This window comes from Etheostoma cragini, chromosome 15 (genome assembly GCF_013103735.1).
Source record: "Etheostoma cragini isolate CJK2018 chromosome 15, CSU_Ecrag_1.0, whole genome shotgun sequence".
Taxonomy (NCBI): Eukaryota; Metazoa; Chordata; class Actinopteri; order Perciformes; family Percidae; genus Etheostoma; species Etheostoma cragini.
Genome location: NC_048421.1, coordinates 1603329 through 1622370, shown reverse-complemented (window position 1 = coordinate 1622370; position 19042 = coordinate 1603329). Strand labels below are relative to the sequence as shown.

Here is a 19042-nt window from a genome sequence, read left to right as displayed (position 1 = left end):
GTGTGTGTGTGTGTGTGTGTGTGTGTGTGTGAGTGACTGAGTAAGAGTTAGTGTGTGTGAAAATTTGTATAGCAACTCAAGATTGCTTTTTGTCTTTATTAAATTTAAGAGAATATTTATATTAATGCTATTTGACTCATTTATATTTGTCAGTTTTTTTAAGCATTTGTACCAGTTTTTAGCTACGTTTTTACAGACTTGAAAAAAAAAACAAAAACTTGAGTTGACGTGTAATGAAGGTGCTTAATAAATTAAATAATACCTAATAAAACCGTGGTAAAGACACAGGTGGACGCCGTGGAGCAGATTAAAGCCTCTTTAATTCAACGACACCAACATTTCACAACATGATTCCAGATGTGCAGACAGAGACATTACAACAGAATAGAGGAGATGCAGTTTTTCTTCTTAATTTTCTTGGATTTCTTGGCTTTTTAAGTGCGAGACAGCAATTCTTTATATCTGTGAGCTGTTATTCTTAACATATTCCTCTCACTTCCCAGCAGTGTGAGCCGTAAGCAGCCCCCCCCCCCCCCCCCCCCCCCCCCCCCCCCCCCCCCCCCCCCCCCCCCCCCCGAGCGGTTTTCCAGCATCCCGACACAGAGTGTGTATCTCCAAAGAACCGTTCATCATCTGATACGTGTGGTCACATGTTGAGTTAAGGGATGAGGTACGTCCCTAGCTCCTGAATCAAAACAACCCCAGGTACCCCCCAAGTCCCAACCCCCCCCCCCCGACCAACAGCGCCGTGCTCTGAGAATACAGTGTGTGCAGTGAGTAATAAAGACTACCCCGCCACCCCGTTTACACTTGAACATAAACAAAAACACTGAAAAGGGATAAATGTCGATAATCAATGCACAACCCTGCCCAGTAGAGTTCAGCTGCATTTAAGGCCGCCTCCGTTCGCGTCGGCAGTCGTGCACTCACCAAACTATACGAGCACATGCAAGACTTCCAAGCTTCTCCGTCAATGTTTCAACGAAACACACGAATGCAGTGGTTTAAGTCGAGGCCGACGCGTTTCTTTATCTCAGAATCAAACGCGCTCAGTACGCGCCAACGAGAAGTCTCCCATTGTGTCGCTTCGAAATCTGCGTCCAATTTCTTATAGTTCCATTTTAAAGCCCTAGTCTCGAGTACTAACTGCAGCTAAATTGATAAAGAGTACATTTCCGCTTATAAAGCCTCATTATAAACTGAAGCGAGCGTAACAAACACAAAGCCCTTCGATTCTGAACCGTTATAAAAACTTCTGCATAAAATACAATTCCATAGATTGAGATATTACTTTGGTCCCCTTCCAGTAATCTGTCTTCATTCATGTATACTTCTTTACTTTCTCCTCCTTCTTCAATTAGAAAAATAGATCCTAAATCAGGACTATCATTAATTTGAACAGTTCCTTACAAAAATAGCATTTTATCTTGTTTTGTTGTTTTTTTTAATCCCAGAGAACGAAAAAAATGAAGCAAACAAAAAAATTTGGCCCAAAAAAACAAACTGTGTGTGTTTGTCAGCATGGTGATTGTCCCGAGTTTACTGGCTTGTGTGTGTGTGTGTGTGTGTGTGTGTGTGTGTGTGTGTGTGTGTGTGTGTGTGTGTGTGTGTGAAGACTGCATAGATTGTCAATGTTAAAGAGATCAGACTATCACAGGACTGAACTCTGTAATCGGATTTGTGTCTCTAGTTTCAATCAACTCTCCTATTTTTGTGTTCTTCTCCGTTCAGTAGGTACAGTGACGTGAGTGTGTGTGTGTGTGTGTTTGTGTCGGCCTATTTATGATGCAGTTCTAAGGAGTCGAGTGGCTCGGCTTTCACTCCGGCTTGGGCTCGGGGGCCTCGCTCTTGGCCTCGCTCTCCTCGTCGCTCTCGATGCCGGTGCGGGGAACGGTGCGGCGCACGGTGAACGGGAGGTCGTTACGCCTAAAAAACAACAACAACAACAACAACAAAAACAGAGAGAAAGAAGCATTTAAATCACAAAAGTTACACAACACCTCAGGTTTTGTTTTACACATTTGAAGAGTTAATGGAAAGCGTAATAGAAGAATCCCGTTGACTGCGTTCAAAATCTATTGGATTGTAATGCTTGAAATAATGGGATTGTTATTTAAAAAGGGAACCATGCTGCAGTTTGGTTTATTTTCAGTCTCAGGTGAGACAGTCTCAATTATTATACATATACGTACGTATTTTAAATAGATTTCCTGTATGTCAACAGATCTGCTACAACTCTATGTAGAATACCAGATAACAATGAAAGGATGCCCCCCCCCCTTAGTCCGTTAGTCGGCTAATACGGTGACTTGCATTGGTTTACACACCCATGCTGAAAAGAATTTAAAAAATCTTTTGGAAATTGATCTTGTCATGTCTTAATAAAAAAAAAAAAAATATTACTCTGAATGAATAATTTATTTATTTAAATAAATGTTAAATTCCCATAGAGGCAGACAGGTTTTTATTATTAAAGACCAGTTATGACATGGATCAGGATTACTATGCATTCTGATAAAGGTCCCTTGGCCTTCGGAATTAAAATAGAGAAAAAAAGAGAGACTGTCGATATAATCAACCAAATCGATATGTCGACAAAATCATGCAACGTGGCGCCAGCCCTAGACTCCGCAGTCCCCTTTCCCTTTTACCTGAGCTTGCTCTTGAGGGTGGAGACCTCCCGGTTCATGGCGTCTGCCGACTCGGTGGCGTCCTCCAGCTCCCTCTGCAGTTTCCTTCGGTTGGCGTTGGCTCTCTGGGCCTCTTCCTCCGCCTCCTCCAGCTGCCGCTTCAGCTGCTTCATGCGAGAGTTGGCCTTGTCCACCTAACGTTACACACACAAAGATAACAAGTCAGACGTGCAGAACAAAGAACTCTCCTGCAACGGGGATTCATTTAAAAGTTAAGAAGAAAAGGTAGGTAAGTAAACTTTATTTATAACGCACCTTTCACAGACAAGAAGGGTCACAAAGTGCTTTACAGTAAAAAAAATAAAACAAAACAGCAACACATAAAATACTAAGTCATATTGCTAGTTAACAGCTCGTCTAAAGAGACGTGTCTTGAGGTGTTTTTTTAAAGGTTTTCCACAGAATCCAAGGCTCTCAAAGCTAAAGGGAGAGAGCTCCAGAGCCTTGGAGCCGCCACAGAAAAGGCTCGATCACCTCTGGTTTTAAAACCTGTTCTGGGGACCTGTTCTGGGGTTCTGAGTTAGAAGGTCTTGGTCTGAAGACCTCAGAGAGAGACCAGGACTGTGGGCGTGCACCAGATCCTGGATGTAAGCAGGAGCTTGACCATGCAAGGCTCTATAAGTAGAGATTAAAACTTTAAAATTCACTCTAAAACCTCCTGGTAGCCAATGGAGAGCCTTAAGCACCGGAGTAATGTGGGTCTCCTGCTGGTCTCAGACTAAAGTCTTGCTGCTGCATTCTGTACAACTTGCAGTTTGTCCATGGATGATTTGTTTAAACAAGTGTACAGTACGTTGCAATAATCCAAACGTGAAGAAATAGAAGCATGAACAAGCATCTCCGTCACGTTTTTAGAGACCACAGATCTGATCGTAGCGATGTTCCCGAGATGGAAAAAACAGGAACAAACCACAGATTTCACATGACGGTTAAAACACAGATTTGTCAAAAATGACACCCGGATTTTGCACAACATCCCAGTCAGAGAGAGATAGAGTGAAAAGATGGGAACCCCTCTGACCTGGTCCTTATACTGCTCCGTGTTGCGTCTCTCGTCGTCCACCTGCAGGATGACTTCCTTCAGCTTCTTCTCGGTGCGTCTCACGAGCTTGGTGGCGCCCTGCCTCTCCCTGAGTCAGAACAACAACATCAGACCAAAACACACACACCAAGTCGCGTACTGAAGGCTCGTTGAACCTGGTGGCCGAGGAACCATTTGGATCCTCTGCTTGTGGAAAAGTAGCAATACTGCAATATCAAAATGCTCCATCCTTCAAGTGTTATTACTAGACTGTATTCTAGGAATCAAGAGTACTCAAAAGATCCAGAGACCGTGCGGTTGTGTCGAGACGTGGACGCTGCACGTTCCTATTGTAGCTCGTCACAATTATTTGATTAGATCGTAAGGGGAGTTGTATCGTTACAGTGCATCCTATATTGCTCTTATGTTTTGTTTAAGGTGCCGTAGGTAAGACTTATAAAACTAACTTTGTCATATTTAATGAAACTGAATTTATAAATTACCTGCATAATGTGTGTGTGTGTGGGGGGGGGGGGTTAACTGCCTGTCAATCATTGCTCATGCATTCCTTCTCCCACGTGGGGGGGAGGGGCCTAGCAGAAAGGGAAGGAGGGGAGGGGGTACCGAGATCTTCACAATCCTACCTTCGGCACCTTTAATCGCAAGTTAATGGCACACTTTTGTATCGTTCTAAATAGGGATATTTTTCAAGATTTTAATGCACAAGCGGTGTTTGCGACTGGATGTACTCCGGCGGTTACTCAGTACACGGTGGCAGTACACGCAAATAACGTGAGTCTTGTGGAGAGAAGCATCTGGAAGAGCTTTGAAACTGAACCCGCCTTTCAAAAGACCTTTTTCTTTATCCATTTCTGCTGCATCGCTTCTGGATGTCCCAAACTACGGAGCGACCCGAGGCCTAGATTTGTGCGTTCATTGCGTCAACTCGTTTTTATCTCGTTCATTTGTCCCCGTTTCTTGTAGATGAATAAATACAAACAGGAGCACTGACTGTTAGATGCTCCTTCTTTTGGTGTCTAACTGAATTATATACCTGTCAGCCAATCAAAAACCCAATCTGTTTTTATCTGTCTGTATATTTCCCACCAAAAAAAGGAACAAAGATAAGCCGATTATTTTATTAGGATACATCCTATTAAATGTAGATGTCAACTTTATCATTTAAAACCTTTTTTTTATCCATTTCTATTCAAGAACCTTTGTTCCTGACTGCCCAAACTACAGAAGACCCGAGGTCTGAATCCCAGAACGTAAGTGTGTGTGTGTGTGTGTGTGTGTGCCTTTTAATTGCGATGGCTGGGGCTTTCACCTGGTCTCCATGTCCAGCTGTTCCTCCAGCTGAGCGATCTTGGCCTCCAGGGCGGCCATGTTGGCCTTGTACTTGGACTTGACGGTCCCCTCGAGCTCCTGCAGCTTCAGCTTCAGCTCCTTGTTCTGACGCTCCAGCTGGCAGCGAGCTCCTTCCACGCGCTGGCAGGTGCTGCGCTCCGCTGTCAGCTCCACGTTCATCTGGTCGGTCTGAAGAACAGAAAAAACTAAGTTGGACAGGAACGCTCCACTACGACTGGGGATGGATCGATATGATGAATCAACATTTAAGGACTTGAAATCCAACCATTAATTACTTAAACTAGGGCTGTGTGATTAATCTAAATGTTAACTGGAAAAAAAAAATGTATGTTGTACATTATATTTTACAAGTAAACTCTTATTTTGCCTTGTGTTCTGAATGAAAAATTCTAAATGTTTTTCATTTTTTAAGATTTAGAGACTTAGAGAGATTTTAGAGAGTTCTTTAGAGATTTTCTTGGGCGTTTTAGCCGTTATTAGACAGTACAGCTGGGAGGGAACATGCAGCATATGGCCAGAGGTTGGACTCAAACCCTGAGCTGCTGCGTCGAGGACTGAGCCTCTGCTCTACCAGGTACCAGGTATCTACCCAGGCGCCCAGTTCAAGGAGTTTTCATTGTTGATTTGTTCACGGTTTGTAATCTTTAAAAACATTTGATCACAAAAAAAAAAAGTTGTGATTTCAATATTCAACAAAATTATCGATAGTTTTTTTTCTTCCATAATCCTGCAGCCCCGCCACACATGGCAATGAATCAATGCTTCTTTTCTTTCTATCTATCTATCTATCTATCTATCTATCTATCTATCTATCTATGACGGGGCGGGTGTATGCTCGTGTCCACAGACCTGCAGCATTGCTTTCTTCAGCCGGTCGTTGGTCAGCTCCGTGTTGCACTGCTCCTCCTCCAGCTCCTCCTCCAGCTGAGCGATGCGGGCCTCCAGACGTCTCTTCTCCTCCGCCACCAGAGCGCTGAGGGAGCGATGGAACACAAGGTCACCTTAAGTCGGTTTTATTTATCTTGAGGCAGCGGGAAGTGATCAGTGACCAACAAAAACATGTTCTAAAGTCAGAAAACGCAGCATTTTTGTTATTTTAACACCTGCTTCACCTTGTGGAGTTTACGCCTAGGCACACACACACACACACACACGCACACGCACACGCACACGCACACGCACACGCACAAGATGCGCTTCACGTTGTGTGCATAGATTATTAAAATAGGGCTCCAAACCTACATAAAAGCTTGATTAAATTAAAAAAATGTTTTCTGCATTTGAACTAATATACCTTTGTGGCACGCCACTGTTGGTAGTGCAAAGGAAATTAAATTTAAAAAAAGGTCACAAGATACAAAAGCGGTCAACAACGGGTGATGCACATTTTCCTTGAGTTGGACAGATGTCTTACTTCTTGCTGGCCTGACCGTTAATCTCGTCCTGCAGCTCGTCTCTCTCCTGCTGGGCCTGTCTCTTCACGCGCTCTGCTGCCGCCAGCTCCTGCACAGGGACCAATGAGAGAGGAGAAATCAGTTTCAGTAAGCCACAGGGGGGGGGTGGGGGGGGGGAAATAGCGCAGCAAGGCGTGCGTGCGGACCTCCTGCATCTGGAGCATGTCGGCCTCCATTCCCTTCAGCTTCTTCTCCGTCTCCTTGCTCTGAGCCAGGATCTCCTCTCGGGACATGCGGGTGTCATCCAGCTCCCGGATAAGATCCTTCATCTGGGCCTGCGGGGGTCAAGAAGAAACCAGTCACACTGAGTCAGACGCAGTGGGGGAACAAGTATTCAGATCCTTCACTTAGTAAAAGTACTAATATCACACTGTTAACATACAAGTTAAAGTCCTGCATTGAAAAGTAATCAATGCAGGACAATCCTCCCATTTTAGAAAGAGTAAAAAGGACCCAAACAGTCTCAGCTGGACTTTTAGGACGTTACATTGTTGGCTAGTTTCATTTATAATAAAACATCAGATTTTATGAAATACATGTGTTTTGTGTGCAAGAATCTTAATGTGTAAAGTAACTATAGCTGTCAGAAGAATGTGAAGTAAAAAAATACAACATTTCTCTCTGATGTGTTGTAAATGTAGAAGTAGAATGTCCCATGAAGAGAATAGTCTCAAGTTAAGTAGCTTAACATACACTACGTTACCCTTGTGTTGTCGTCGACTGTGCAACTTATTGTTTTTCTGGGTCAAAATGTAACTTTTAAGGTTTTTTTATTTAAGGATTTAGTCAATTTTTTCCAATATTTCTGTCCATTTTTTTCCTACGCCTTTTGATGTTTTTATGGGCTTTTTCACTCACGATTTTGAAGCTTTTGCAGACATTTTTCAATGTTCTTTCATAATAAATATTTTTTTAATGCTATAAAGTTGTATACAACATCAAAAGTTCAAGAAAGCAGAAGGCTGATCATTTATTTTACTTGTGAAGAGCGTTGTGTGGAACAATCCACTTTATTTTTCTGAAAATTTGATTGAAAGAAACCCACTTTTCTTTTTTTAAATGGGTCAAGTTTGACCCAAGGACAACACAAGCGTAAAGTAACTGTACTACAGGGAGAAGTCCACACGGCTGGTATTTAAACCCTTCAGACGTTGCATTGAAGACATGTGGACGAGGACTCACCTGGAGTTTCTTGAGCTGCTTCAGGGCCTCGTCGCGGTTCTTGTTGGCCATGTCGATGCCCGCCTCCAGCTCCTTCAGGTCCAGCTCCAGCTTCTTGCGCCCGGCGACGGCTGCAGAGCGCTGCTTCCTCTCGTCCTCCAGCTCCATCTCCATCTCCCGCACCTGATGGATGCACGCTGTAGTTCAGCCACGCCCCCGTAACCCAGCAACAAGAAACTGCACCCACATGCTTTACACCCCGAGCAGTGTTTCAGCCCGACCGCGGCAATAGAATCACATTGAAATCTTAGGATATTGAACCTTTGCATGTTGCATGCTCATATTCAAATGATTGTCAAGGTGGAAAATAACAAAGCTCTGACTTTTGTACAAAACTGAAAGCATACGGATCGAGTAGAAAGTGTTTGTTTTTAAAACTGCCCCAAATAGTCGATTAGTCAACTAATCGGTTGTTTTGGTCTTAGTCGAGTAAGATTTTAATCAAAAGATTGCTTTTGGCTCAAAACTCTACTTAAAAAACAGAACGTAGCAATGTAAATGTAGCCTAAATCCACTGATTAGTGGACAAAACCATTTGAGTGTTAGGTTACGTTCACAGGCCTGTCGTTTCCAGAACAACATCAAAACATGGCGTCGGAGGACAGCCAGTTAAAACGTTTGACTGGCTGTTCCCCGAACCCTTAGTAGGATTTCAATTTCCTTGCAGGAGTCATCGAAAAAAGGACTAATACAGAAAATGTTAAGTCTAGAAAAAGGCTTTCTGTTTTGACAGACAGCCTTTTATATGAACATATCCTCAGTAATCTAAGATGTTCGCTCTGTTTCTCTGTAACCAAACACTTCTCTATATACAGATTGTCTAGCAGTGTAGAGCCAGCTGCCCAAAGACAGCAGAAATGTAAGATTTGCCTCGTTCTCCAGCCTGTACGGACCTGTTTGACCAGGGACCTCTTCTTCTCCTCGCCCATCTCGTCGCGTCCCGCCAGGTCCCTCTCGTACTGGGCCTTCATGGCCTGCATGTTGACCTCCAGACGCAGCTTGGCGTCCTCGGTGGCCTGCAGCTCGTCCTCCAGCTCCTCCAGCTGAGTCTTCATCTCCTCCAGCTGCTGCTCCATCGCACGCTTGGACTTCTCCAGCTCGTGGACCTGTGAGACCGGGGGAGACAGATTTGGGATGAGACCAGTGGTGTGAACCAGGGTCGGCGGGTGCAGTGCTATGTTCCCGTTTCTTTCACAATACATGGGTGCGAAATTAGATTTCCTAAAGTCTAGAATTATTGCGATTTGATAGAATTGAATATTGTGATTTTTTTCCTCCTTTAACAAAAACTACAGTTGAATAATACACATATCGTATATACAGAAAATAGGTGAAAAATTGAATTTCTTTAACCATACATTGGATTTTATAAAATGTCCCCCCCCTTAGTATGATCAGACGACCCAAACACACCTCTGAAACACACGTTTTGTTAGACTTACACTCTTGCCGACGTCGTCCTTAGAGGATACCAGGTCCTCCATTTCAGCCCGCAGGAGTTTGTTGTTGCGGTCCAGTTCCTCCTTGGTGTCCATCAGAGAGTCCAGCTCCCGGGTCAAAGCCAGAGCCCGGGTGTCCTTCTCACGGGCCTCTGCTTCGGCCCGGTCCCGCTCCTCTGCATAGCGGGCGGATATGGTCTTCTCCTCCGCCAGCATCTAGACAAGGCCGGGAAGACAGGGTCAGCTCTTCGTTCTAAAGATCTCAAGTCTAGAAAGTAAGGCTGTGCAAGTGATAGTTATAAAAATAAAATAAAATAAATGTCTCCTAATAATCACTTAAGCAAATTTGCACGTTATGTTTTGCAGGTACACCTTTCTTATCATGTGTTCTGAATGACAAAAAATTAAGTATGATGAAACATCTTTCCAAAGTCAGTTAGTAATTGTTTCAGTATTGATCTATATAATCGTGATTAGAAATTTTTCTATAATTGAGCAGCCCTACTATGAAGATTAAAGAAGAGACACACACACACACACACACACACACACACACACACACACACACACACACACACACACACACACACACACACACACACACACACACACACACACACGTGCTCTCACACACACACACAGTCACAGACTTGCGCTCTCACACACACACACAAACAGTCACAGACTTGTGCTCACACACACACAGTCACAGACTTGCGCTCTCACACACACACACACACACACACACACACACACAGTCACAGACTTGCGCTCTCACACACACAGTCACACACACACACACACACACACAGTCACACACCTGGTCAAACTTCTTCTGCTTCTTCTCCAGGTTGGAGACGATCTGTCGGAGGTGGTCCTGGTCTACCAGCAGGTCGTCCAACTCCTGCTGGACACGAGTCTTGGTTTTGTCCAACTTCTCGTAGGCAGAACACTTCTCCTCCAGACGCAGGCTCAATGCCTCCATGTCCCGCTGAAGCCTCTTCTTCCCCTCCTCAGCAGCCTCCAGGCAGCCGGAGTCCTGCTCCACCTTCTTCTTCATTTCAAGAAGCTATAAAAGGAGAGATGTGGTGTCAAAAAGGGGCTTCAGGGAGCATGTGGTGAAAAGGAATATTTACATCTGGAAAGCCAAATACAGATTTCAATGCCAAGCAGCTATTCCTTAACATTTTTTCCTGACTTTATCCTCTGAGCTTAAGCCGATCCCTGGTAGTTAATTCTTTGTTTATTGAGCATTAACATCGGAAGTTACAAGTTCCCAAAGTAACGCACAAAAAAGCAAAATTAAAATGAACACATTTGACTTTTTACTGCCCCCCCTAGACAAGTAATGCTGTAGCTGAATCGAGTTTCTAAGCTGCTGGTCTAAACGTCTCAGGTTATTAGCAGACAGTGTGAGGGACGTGTTGATATGTGTGTGTGTGTGTGTGTGTGTGTGTTTCCGTACCTGAGCCTGAACAGTTTGCAGCTGCTTCTCCACATTTCTCTTTGCCTCTTCCTCCTCCTCCAGCTGTTCCCTCAGGTTGTGCTGTTCGTCCTCCAGCTGACGCAGACGTGTGCTGTTGGCCAGTTTCTGCCGTGTCTCTTCCTGGAGCAACTCCTGTTGTGAAAACATAGCCATGGAAAAGTGAATTATAAGAAGCAGACAATTTGATAACTATTTACCAAAAGAGTTTGGAAATCTCAGCAATTTTCCTCATCAGTCACCTGACATTCTGTAAGAAATGTTTGATTAAAGTCATCATTTACAAATGAAAAGTTTACAGCCAATTAAACAAACAAAACTAGGGATGGAACAATATGAAAATGTAACCTCACCGTTATAGTGACCAAAATTATTATACTCTCTGTATTTTTATAAGTGTGTTCAATGCCTTTAGCAACAACTTCTTTCCTGCACGTTCTGCAGACAGGATAACGATGTTCAATCAACTGTCCTTCGGCATTCTTATAATAACCAAAATATGCCCATGCAAGGGCCCCGCCAGGAATATTGGGCCCCATGACAACAAAAATAATCTAATTGGGTTAGTTTAATAACTTTATATTAGTTTTTACCTATTTTTTGGCGCCCCTGTCAGTCTCGGGCCCTTGAAATTGTCCTAACGTTTCCCCCTATACGGCGCCCCTGTGCCCATGCTAAAGACCTAGTCCTCCTAGAGGGCTGATAAATGTCCTGAGCGCTGTCCTCTCCTAGGCTACGCAGTGCGCCTAAGTTTTCAACTTCAGGAGACTCAGGAGAAGCTGGGAAGGATTAAACCCTTTGTGTCCACACCACGGTAATCCAGCGTGATAATGATATTTTAACCAAAAACGGTGATTGTTATCCACATTTTTTATTGTGGTTTACGTTACATCCCAAATAACATGACGTCCCTAATAACAAGACGTCCCTAATAACAAGACGTCCCTAATAACAAGACGTCCCTAATAACAAGACGTCCCTAATAACAAGACGTCCCTAATAACATGACGTCCCTAATAACAAGACGTCCCTAATAACAAGACGTCCCTAATAACATGACGTCCCTAATAACACGTTTGGCCCTTGATGAGAGCGTTAAAGAACTGGCACAGATCATATTCAGAGCACAATTTGAATCATGCAATAAAAAGTGAATTAATCCCTCTCCTTTTTCATTATAAAACACAAAAAGGCCTTAAAACAGATTAGACCAGACAACTGACTTTAGGGACTTCATCGAACTTTTATCATTTAGGCCACAGCCCTTTTTTTTTAAAATAAATTATGCTATGTCTCAAGTGCCATTACAGGATAGATGAGGTTATGGATTTGAAAGTTTTCCTCCCTTAAATTGTATTCAAGACAGCAGGTTCCCTTCCTGTATTTGGGTCTAATAGCGTTCTTGCACCGTCCCAAGTCAGCGACGATGCGCTCCAGGATTCGGTTTGAAAGGACCGGCTGTGATAGAAACCTTAGACCATGGGAGTTTTTATCCCTTTAACATACGGGAGGGGATGAACAGCATGTATGTCTGTGTACCTGAACATCCCGCAGCGAAGACTCCACAGCAGAGCAGTCTTTTGTTGCCTTGATGGACTTGCTCTCCACGTCATTCAGCAGACCGGTGACGTTATCCAGCTCCGCCTAAGGACAAAAGACAACACGTCATCTACTTACAGTTCAATATGCATGCCCAGAGTATTCATTGCATGAACAGTCAGTTTATAAAGATTCTGATTTCGCATATGGCAAAGTTGTTGCATAAAAGTAACCCTCTGACCACATGCCTAGGGTTACACAAACCTGAAGTTTTGCGATTTTCTCGGCCTGTTCCAGCCTTTGGCGCTCACTCTCTGAATGTTTGACCAGCAGCTCCTGGACCTGGCCTTCGGCCTTCTTCCTGCGATGCTCCGACTCTCCCTTACCCTGCATCAGGGTCTGCATCTCGATGGCCAGCTCGTTCCTCTCAGACTCCAGAGCCTGCTTGGCCTTCTCCATGGACACTTTGTTCTGCAGGATAGGAAAAGCATTAATGGTTTCCTCAGTCAAAAGACAAATGTAGGAGGAATCAAAGCAGTTTGGATTAAAAAAAAAAAAAAGCTGTGACGATCATTTACCCTCTTAGCCTGCTCCAGCTGCTCGTTGAGCTCGTCGAAGGCCTGGCTGTGTTTCTGTCTCATCTCAGCCAGCTGGAGTTCGTGAACTTTGGCCTCTTCTTCCAGAGTCTTTTTAAGATGCGTCACCTCCGTCTCCCGCTTGGCCCTGAGAAGGGAGAGTACAGGTTAATCTTCTTGCAGGGTTAAACAATAAGGGCCCCCGACACACCAAGGCGCCCATCGACCATCAGTCCACGTTGAGCCGTCGGTGAGCGACCGTCGCCCTAGTTTATGCGCTGTGTCATGCAGAGTCGCAGCGCGGTAACCTTCACCTACAACGGTTTTTGGCCAATTCAACATGTTGAATGTCGGCTGAAAACAGTAGTGAGGAAAGCAAAAAAAATACAAAAAAACTACTATGAGAGGCAAACGAAAGGCTCTTCTTATTTTTCATCATCTTATAACATGCCGAACATTACATTTGATTTGACAGATTGGAGAGGAATAACTGTTTTTTACATAATATGTCCATAAGATGGCAAATGAGATAGACATACTTTAGTTGGTGTATTTATTTCAACAATAACATGTCTTTTTAAAGTTCTCAATTTATATAAGCGCCAGTGAAATTGACTTTGTGCTAGTGGAATTTTTTTGTATTATTATTACTTCAGGACAATAAAAAAATTAAAAAAGTTAAACCCTTTCTTGTGTCAGGATGTATAACAGACGCAAACCTCCATCCTCCTCCAACCGTTGTAGCAGCATGTAGACGAGTGTCCCTACCTGAGTTCCTGCTGAGCGGCGGTGGAGTCCAGCGTGTCCTCCAGCTCCGTCTTCAGGGCCTCCAGCTCTTCTCCCAGGTCCCGGCGGTGTTTCTCCGCCTTGGTGCGAGCCTGCCTCTCCAACTCCAAATCCTCCTGCAGCTCGGAGAGCTGAGCCTCCATCTCGCGGATCTTCTTCTGGGCCAGGTTCTTCTGCGCCGCCTCCTCCTCGATCCTTCAGGGAGGAAAAAAAGTCAGCAGGAATCAGTAAATGGGGATGGGAATCTTTGGTTTAACTACAATAACCTGCAATACTTCTGACTGATGAACTGCTTTTAGGGTAACAATGGCTAACAATTACTAAAAACAAACAAGAGTCCTTCACTAGTGCTGCCCCTAATTAGCCGGCTAATCAGTGTTGTTTTGGTCTCAGTCGACTAAGCATTTCCTTAGACAATTAGATATTTTTTATCTTTTTTAAAATCAGGGTACCCTTAGGATTCTTCAAGTTAAATTTAAGACTTTTTATTACCACCTAGGTTGAAATTGAATGCCAACTTTACGGCCTTATGGAAAATAAGTGTGGATTTTAAAGCTAAAAAAAAAAAAAAAAAAAAAAATCTTAACCAAGTAACATTAACTGAATTTCATTTAACATTTCTGTGAAGTGTGTTTGTACTCTAATAACATCTAATCAATTTGTTGCAGTTAATCCTATGAAACTAAAAGTAAATTACATTAAGCACACAAAGTTATCCGAACAAAATATATATTTTAACGACGTGAACGCATTTATTTACTCAAAAAAATAAAACAAACTGTTGTACTTTTAATATCTTATTTTTTAGAATATAAGACTTTTCTAATACTTTTAAGACCTTGCAGGTTCATGCTAAATTATGAGCACATCTCTGGTAAACACAGGATTTAAAAGTGGTGCTTTTCCAGGATTCTTTGTGGAGGTTGGAGCTCGATTGATTCAACACATCAATTAGTCCACAAAATCATATGAGTGTTAGTCCACTAAGGCTTAGTCGAGGACTCTATCCTTTACGGACCTGCCCAGAGCTGCCTGAAGCTCTTCCTCCTAGTCGACAAAATCCATATGTTATGTATAGTGTCAAATCACATCAGTGGTTATCTCAGGATCATTTACAGATAGGTCTAGATCACACTCTATAATATACAAAGAGCCAACATTTGGTACCTTGGAAATCCAGAGTTCTCACAAGAGCACAATTTGAATTTGCTCAGCGAGTTACTCCGGCATCGAGTAACGCTGCTCATCAACTATACCATTGTAGCCGAGTTGCACCAATCACATCAGTGTATCTGATGTAGGCGGGGCCAGAGGGGAGCTAAACAGATGAAGATAGTTTATTCTACCAGTTAGCTCTCCTGGGAGCTAAGCATAGGGGGCTCTGCATCCGTCACCCCGTGTGTTGTTGTGACTGGTCGTAGCGTTATCCCTGAGACGGGAGACTTCATTACACGATGCCAGACCATTAATCTTTCGGATGTGGGTGTGTATTTCCAGGCTGATCATTTGGTGTGACAGTGAGTGAGTGTTAGTCGACGAAGGCTTCCTTTAGTGGCAGACAGCCCTCTCCTTTACAGACCTGGCCAGAGCTGCCTGAAGCTCCTCCTCCTTCTTGGCCAGTTGGGCGCGGAGCTCAGCGATCTGGGCCTGCAGCTCAGCGATCTGGTCGTGGATCTCATTGAAGTCGCCATCCAGCTTGCGTCGGTTCTTTTCCAGCTCCTGCCGCTGCTTCTCCTCCCTGCGCAGGCGGTCTGACAGAAGAAAGGGAAACAAACACGAGTTTAGAGGGAGGTCAAGACAGAGATGCCAAACGTTGGAAACTGTGGTAACACCATGTGCTGTTAGGACCAGTGGAAACTTTCCAAGTACTCATTTCTACTATGGTTGGAATCAATATCATCTGTACTATGGTTACTTACTTTTGCTATATTATTTATTTACATATTATTCTATTTAATGTCACATCACTTATTCATTGCAATATTTTTTGTACAATGGCCTCGTAACCTTACATAATAGCTTATAAAATGCCCCTTCACATTCCTTCAGTAATTTTTGCACATCGTTTGTTCCTTGTTGTTTTTTTTACTTTTAAATTAAAAAAAAACAAATACTGCTGTCAAAAGGGAATTATTCTCAGTTGGGATGAATAAAGTATTGTCTAACTATAGGTCCATCACAAGTGTATCAACATTCAAATTCCCTTTGTGTCAGCACAATGAAGGGTGCTTTACAAGTAGTATTGACATTTGAGAAGATGGCTATCGTGTCAGTGACTGTGTCCCCGTTGGGCGCTCCCTACCCTCCAGGTCGGTGATCATGGCCTCATGTTTGTTCTTGAGTTTCTGCAGGCTCTTGGATTTCTCCTCCTCCTCTGCCAGGTTGGTAGTGAACTCAGAGATCCTCTCCTCCATCAACTTCTTCTCCTGTACTCACAAAAAAAGAGGGGGGGGGGGGGGGGGGGGGAATAAGTATCCACAGAGATGACGCAACGTAACATTTGTTGCGCTGCTCTTTTTCAGAGCAAAACCCTTTAATTTGAGCGCAGTAGGAGCTAGCGCCATCTTAGGTTTGTCAATGCTCTTACACCAAAAAGATGAATAACTAGTCACATCTCCAGTGAAAGAATCCTGACCTTCATTAGTTTGTGGTTCTGATCATCGAGAACCATGACATCCTCTTCTATCTTCTTCATCTTGGCCTCGATGGTGACCTTCTCCAGCTGGAGCTTCTGCCTGGCCGCTTCCTCCTCGTCCAGCTGCTGCTCCAGGTCCTGAGAGCAGATACACCAACGACATGTGGTTTATCGCTCGATTACGCTGCAACTTAGGGCTAGCGTTGAATACTCTAATTCTGAATATATATTCGAAAACAGACATTTGATCATGAAAACGTATATTTGACGGCGAAGAAGAAGAAGAAGAAGAAGCCACTAAGGCGGCAACAAAAATGTTACCACAGAGACAACAAGATCCAGGTTGTTTATGACCAAATTTGGAATGGCTCAGTTAAAGAGAGAGAAAAGAGAGAGAGAGAGAGAGAGAGAGAGAAAAAAAAACGGGGAAAGAAGTGACAGAAAAGAGAGAGAGAGAGAGAGAGAGAGAGAGAAAAAAAACGGGGAAAGAAGTGACAGAAAAGAGAGAGAAAGAAAGAGAAAAAAGCGAGGGAAAGAAGAGAAAGAAAGACAGACAGAGATAGAAAGAGAGAAAGAAAGAAAGAGAGGGAAAGACAGAGAGAAACAGAGACAGAAAGAGAAAGAAAGAAAAAAAGGTACAAAGTGTTTAAGTTTAACGTGATGCATTTATTTTGCAATGTGTCGGTGTGTTTATCTTTTAAAATCCATATTTCTGTGTTGACATAAAGAAAACGGGTTTTTATTTCTCCCTTTGTAATGTTTTCCATCTTATGGACATAATGCGCAAAAATAGAAAATTAAATATATTCGAACCACTGTGTTTTTTAGAATAAGTATCGTGAGGTCATGTGCTGCAGCTTTATGTTCATATCACAGGGAGGGAACTTACGCTGATGTTTTGCTGCATCTTCTTTTTGTCAGACAGGAGCTGCGAGGCGCGCTCCTCCTCCTCCTCCACCCGGGCCTCCAGGTCGTGCAGGATCTCCTCCAGCTCCTGCTTCTTGGCCGCCAGGCGGGCTCTCATCTCCTCCGCCTCGGCACAGAGCTCCGTCTCCGCCTGAAGCTGCTCCTGCAGCGCCATCTTCTCCGCATTCAGCTGCAAGCACGCACACACACACACACACACATGACTTAAATCTCCCAAATATCAAAATCAAGGGTGAGCGCCACTCAGTCAAAACAAAGCATCTGTCATTCATTAATGAATATTACATGGAACAACAGGATGTTGGATAGGATAAATGGAGATCTATATCTCCATTTATCTATCATCTATCCATCCATAATATCTAGAACATAATACTATATATAATAATGTAAAACTTGTAAAATTATAAAAAACCTGACCCAACCTTAACTGTGTGTATTGATCTCAACTATTCATATCTGATTGTGTTTAGCATTCTTGTCACACACACACACACACACACACACACACACACACACACACACACACACACACACACACCTTAATGTATATGAATATAGGTTAAAGTATTGTATTTTATGCCCTTGCTGTGTTATGTAGGCAACCTTATGCTTTTTTTTATAAAAAGGGTTTACTGTATCTAATTTGTAGATTTAAGGACTCCTGTAATTGCGCTTATATCTTTTTCTTCTTCTCTTCCTTAGGTTAGATTCCTTCTATTAACCCCTCGGGGTTTTCTTTATTTCCCCTACACAATCTTTTTTTTTAAATGTTCTTGCATTTCTGTTGTGTTGGTTTTATTGTGCATTAAATTAAAATTTGATTTCAGACCAATTTTCTGACATGGAAATGGAAAGGACCGTAACAGGGACCGTGGTTTCTCAAAGCTCACCTGACTCTGTTTTTGTTCCATCTCTTGGAGCTGCTGTTCAGCATACAGATGCTTCTCCTTCACCTTGAACAGCTCATCGTCCTTGGCCTGCATCTCCTCCTCCTGCCGGCTGACTTGCAGCAAAGGCTTCACCTGAGGACATAACGTTAGAAAGAGGGGGAGTTAGAAAAGGGAAAACAAAGAGACAACAAGGCGAGGGTTGTGGAAAAACACCGTTGAGAAAACGTTGGCTGAGATGTTGCCGGACTGTGAGGTTCACCTTGGTGAAGAGCCTCCACCACTGCCAGTTCCTGAGTTTAAGATAAGCGGCACAGTTCCTCTGGATCACCTTCATCGCGGTGAGTTGCTGCTGTCTCCTGGTGAAAGCCCTGCAAAGCAACGTCAAGACACAGACTCAGACAATCGCACTTCATTTTAACGCAACAAACAAACTAAACTGGGCAAACTAAAGGCTGAGACAGCAGAAAAGGTCGTGTTCAAGTTTTGAGGGTGATGAGTTTGCTTAAATGTCTCTTGAATGATGTTCTAAATATTAGGGCTGGGTCTGGCCAATGATTTTCCAAATCAATTTTAATTCTGACTCACAAGGTGCCAATTCATTCGCAATCAATTTCAGTTTAAAATGCCAACTTCACTTGGATGTGAGAGACTGATCCGAGATCTTCAGCTGGAAATTGTACAAGCAAGAAGCAACCTTTGTTTACATTAGAAAGCAACATTTCTTTTTACTCTTGCCTAAACTCTAAGTTGTTGTCCATTAACCCGTCCTATTTAGTTTTTGTTTTCCGATTTGAGACAGTAACTTTTATTAAAAAGCAACACATGTAAAAAAAGAAAGAAAGAAAGATTCTTGTTCTAGAGAGAAAGATTTCTTCCCCCCACCCATACACCCAATGTGTGTTCTCTCCAGTAAACTGGGACTATAATTTGAGAGGATTGTACAATTACAAAACTTATCCTAATTGTACAATCCTCCCAAATTATGGTCTTAGTTCACTGGACCAGTAA

The 19042-nt window shown here is 43.2% G+C and overlaps 1 protein-coding gene across 3 annotated transcripts in view; it reads right to left on the bottom strand.

Moving 5' to 3' along the window:
• Nucleotides 1–1030: 1030 nt before the first annotated feature.
• The window catches only part of LOC117958236 (myosin-9-like), a 52284-nt gene continuing 34272 nt past the window's right edge, over nucleotides 1031–19042 (bottom strand). For all 3 annotated transcript variants that reach the window (XM_034894521.1, XM_034894524.1, XM_034894522.1), the window contains 22 exons: nucleotides 18294–18402; nucleotides 18035–18166; nucleotides 17104–17310; nucleotides 16215–16352; nucleotides 15882–16005; nucleotides 15159–15330; nucleotides 13562–13774; nucleotides 12797–12941; nucleotides 12483–12689; nucleotides 12219–12323; nucleotides 10662–10814; nucleotides 10017–10265; nucleotides 9200–9412; nucleotides 8651–8863; nucleotides 7719–7880; nucleotides 6683–6811; nucleotides 6497–6585; nucleotides 5932–6055; nucleotides 5042–5250; nucleotides 3712–3820; nucleotides 2652–2824; nucleotides 1031–1926 (listed from right to left, as the gene is read on the bottom strand). In XM_034894521.1, the coding sequence (XP_034750412.1) occupies nucleotides 1818–1926; nucleotides 2652–2824; nucleotides 3712–3820; nucleotides 5042–5250; nucleotides 5932–6055; nucleotides 6497–6585; nucleotides 6683–6811; nucleotides 7719–7880; nucleotides 8651–8863; nucleotides 9200–9412; nucleotides 10017–10265; nucleotides 10662–10814; nucleotides 12219–12323; nucleotides 12483–12689; nucleotides 12797–12941; nucleotides 13562–13774; nucleotides 15159–15330; nucleotides 15882–16005; nucleotides 16215–16352; nucleotides 17104–17310; nucleotides 18035–18166; nucleotides 18294–18402 (3484 nt within the window). In that variant the 3' untranslated portion in view covers nucleotides 1031–1817. The remainder of the gene's footprint in view (nucleotides 1927–2651; nucleotides 2825–3711; nucleotides 3821–5041; nucleotides 5251–5931; nucleotides 6056–6496; nucleotides 6586–6682; nucleotides 6812–7718; nucleotides 7881–8650; nucleotides 8864–9199; nucleotides 9413–10016; nucleotides 10266–10661; nucleotides 10815–12218; nucleotides 12324–12482; nucleotides 12690–12796; nucleotides 12942–13561; nucleotides 13775–15158; nucleotides 15331–15881; nucleotides 16006–16214; nucleotides 16353–17103; nucleotides 17311–18034; nucleotides 18167–18293; nucleotides 18403–19042) is intronic.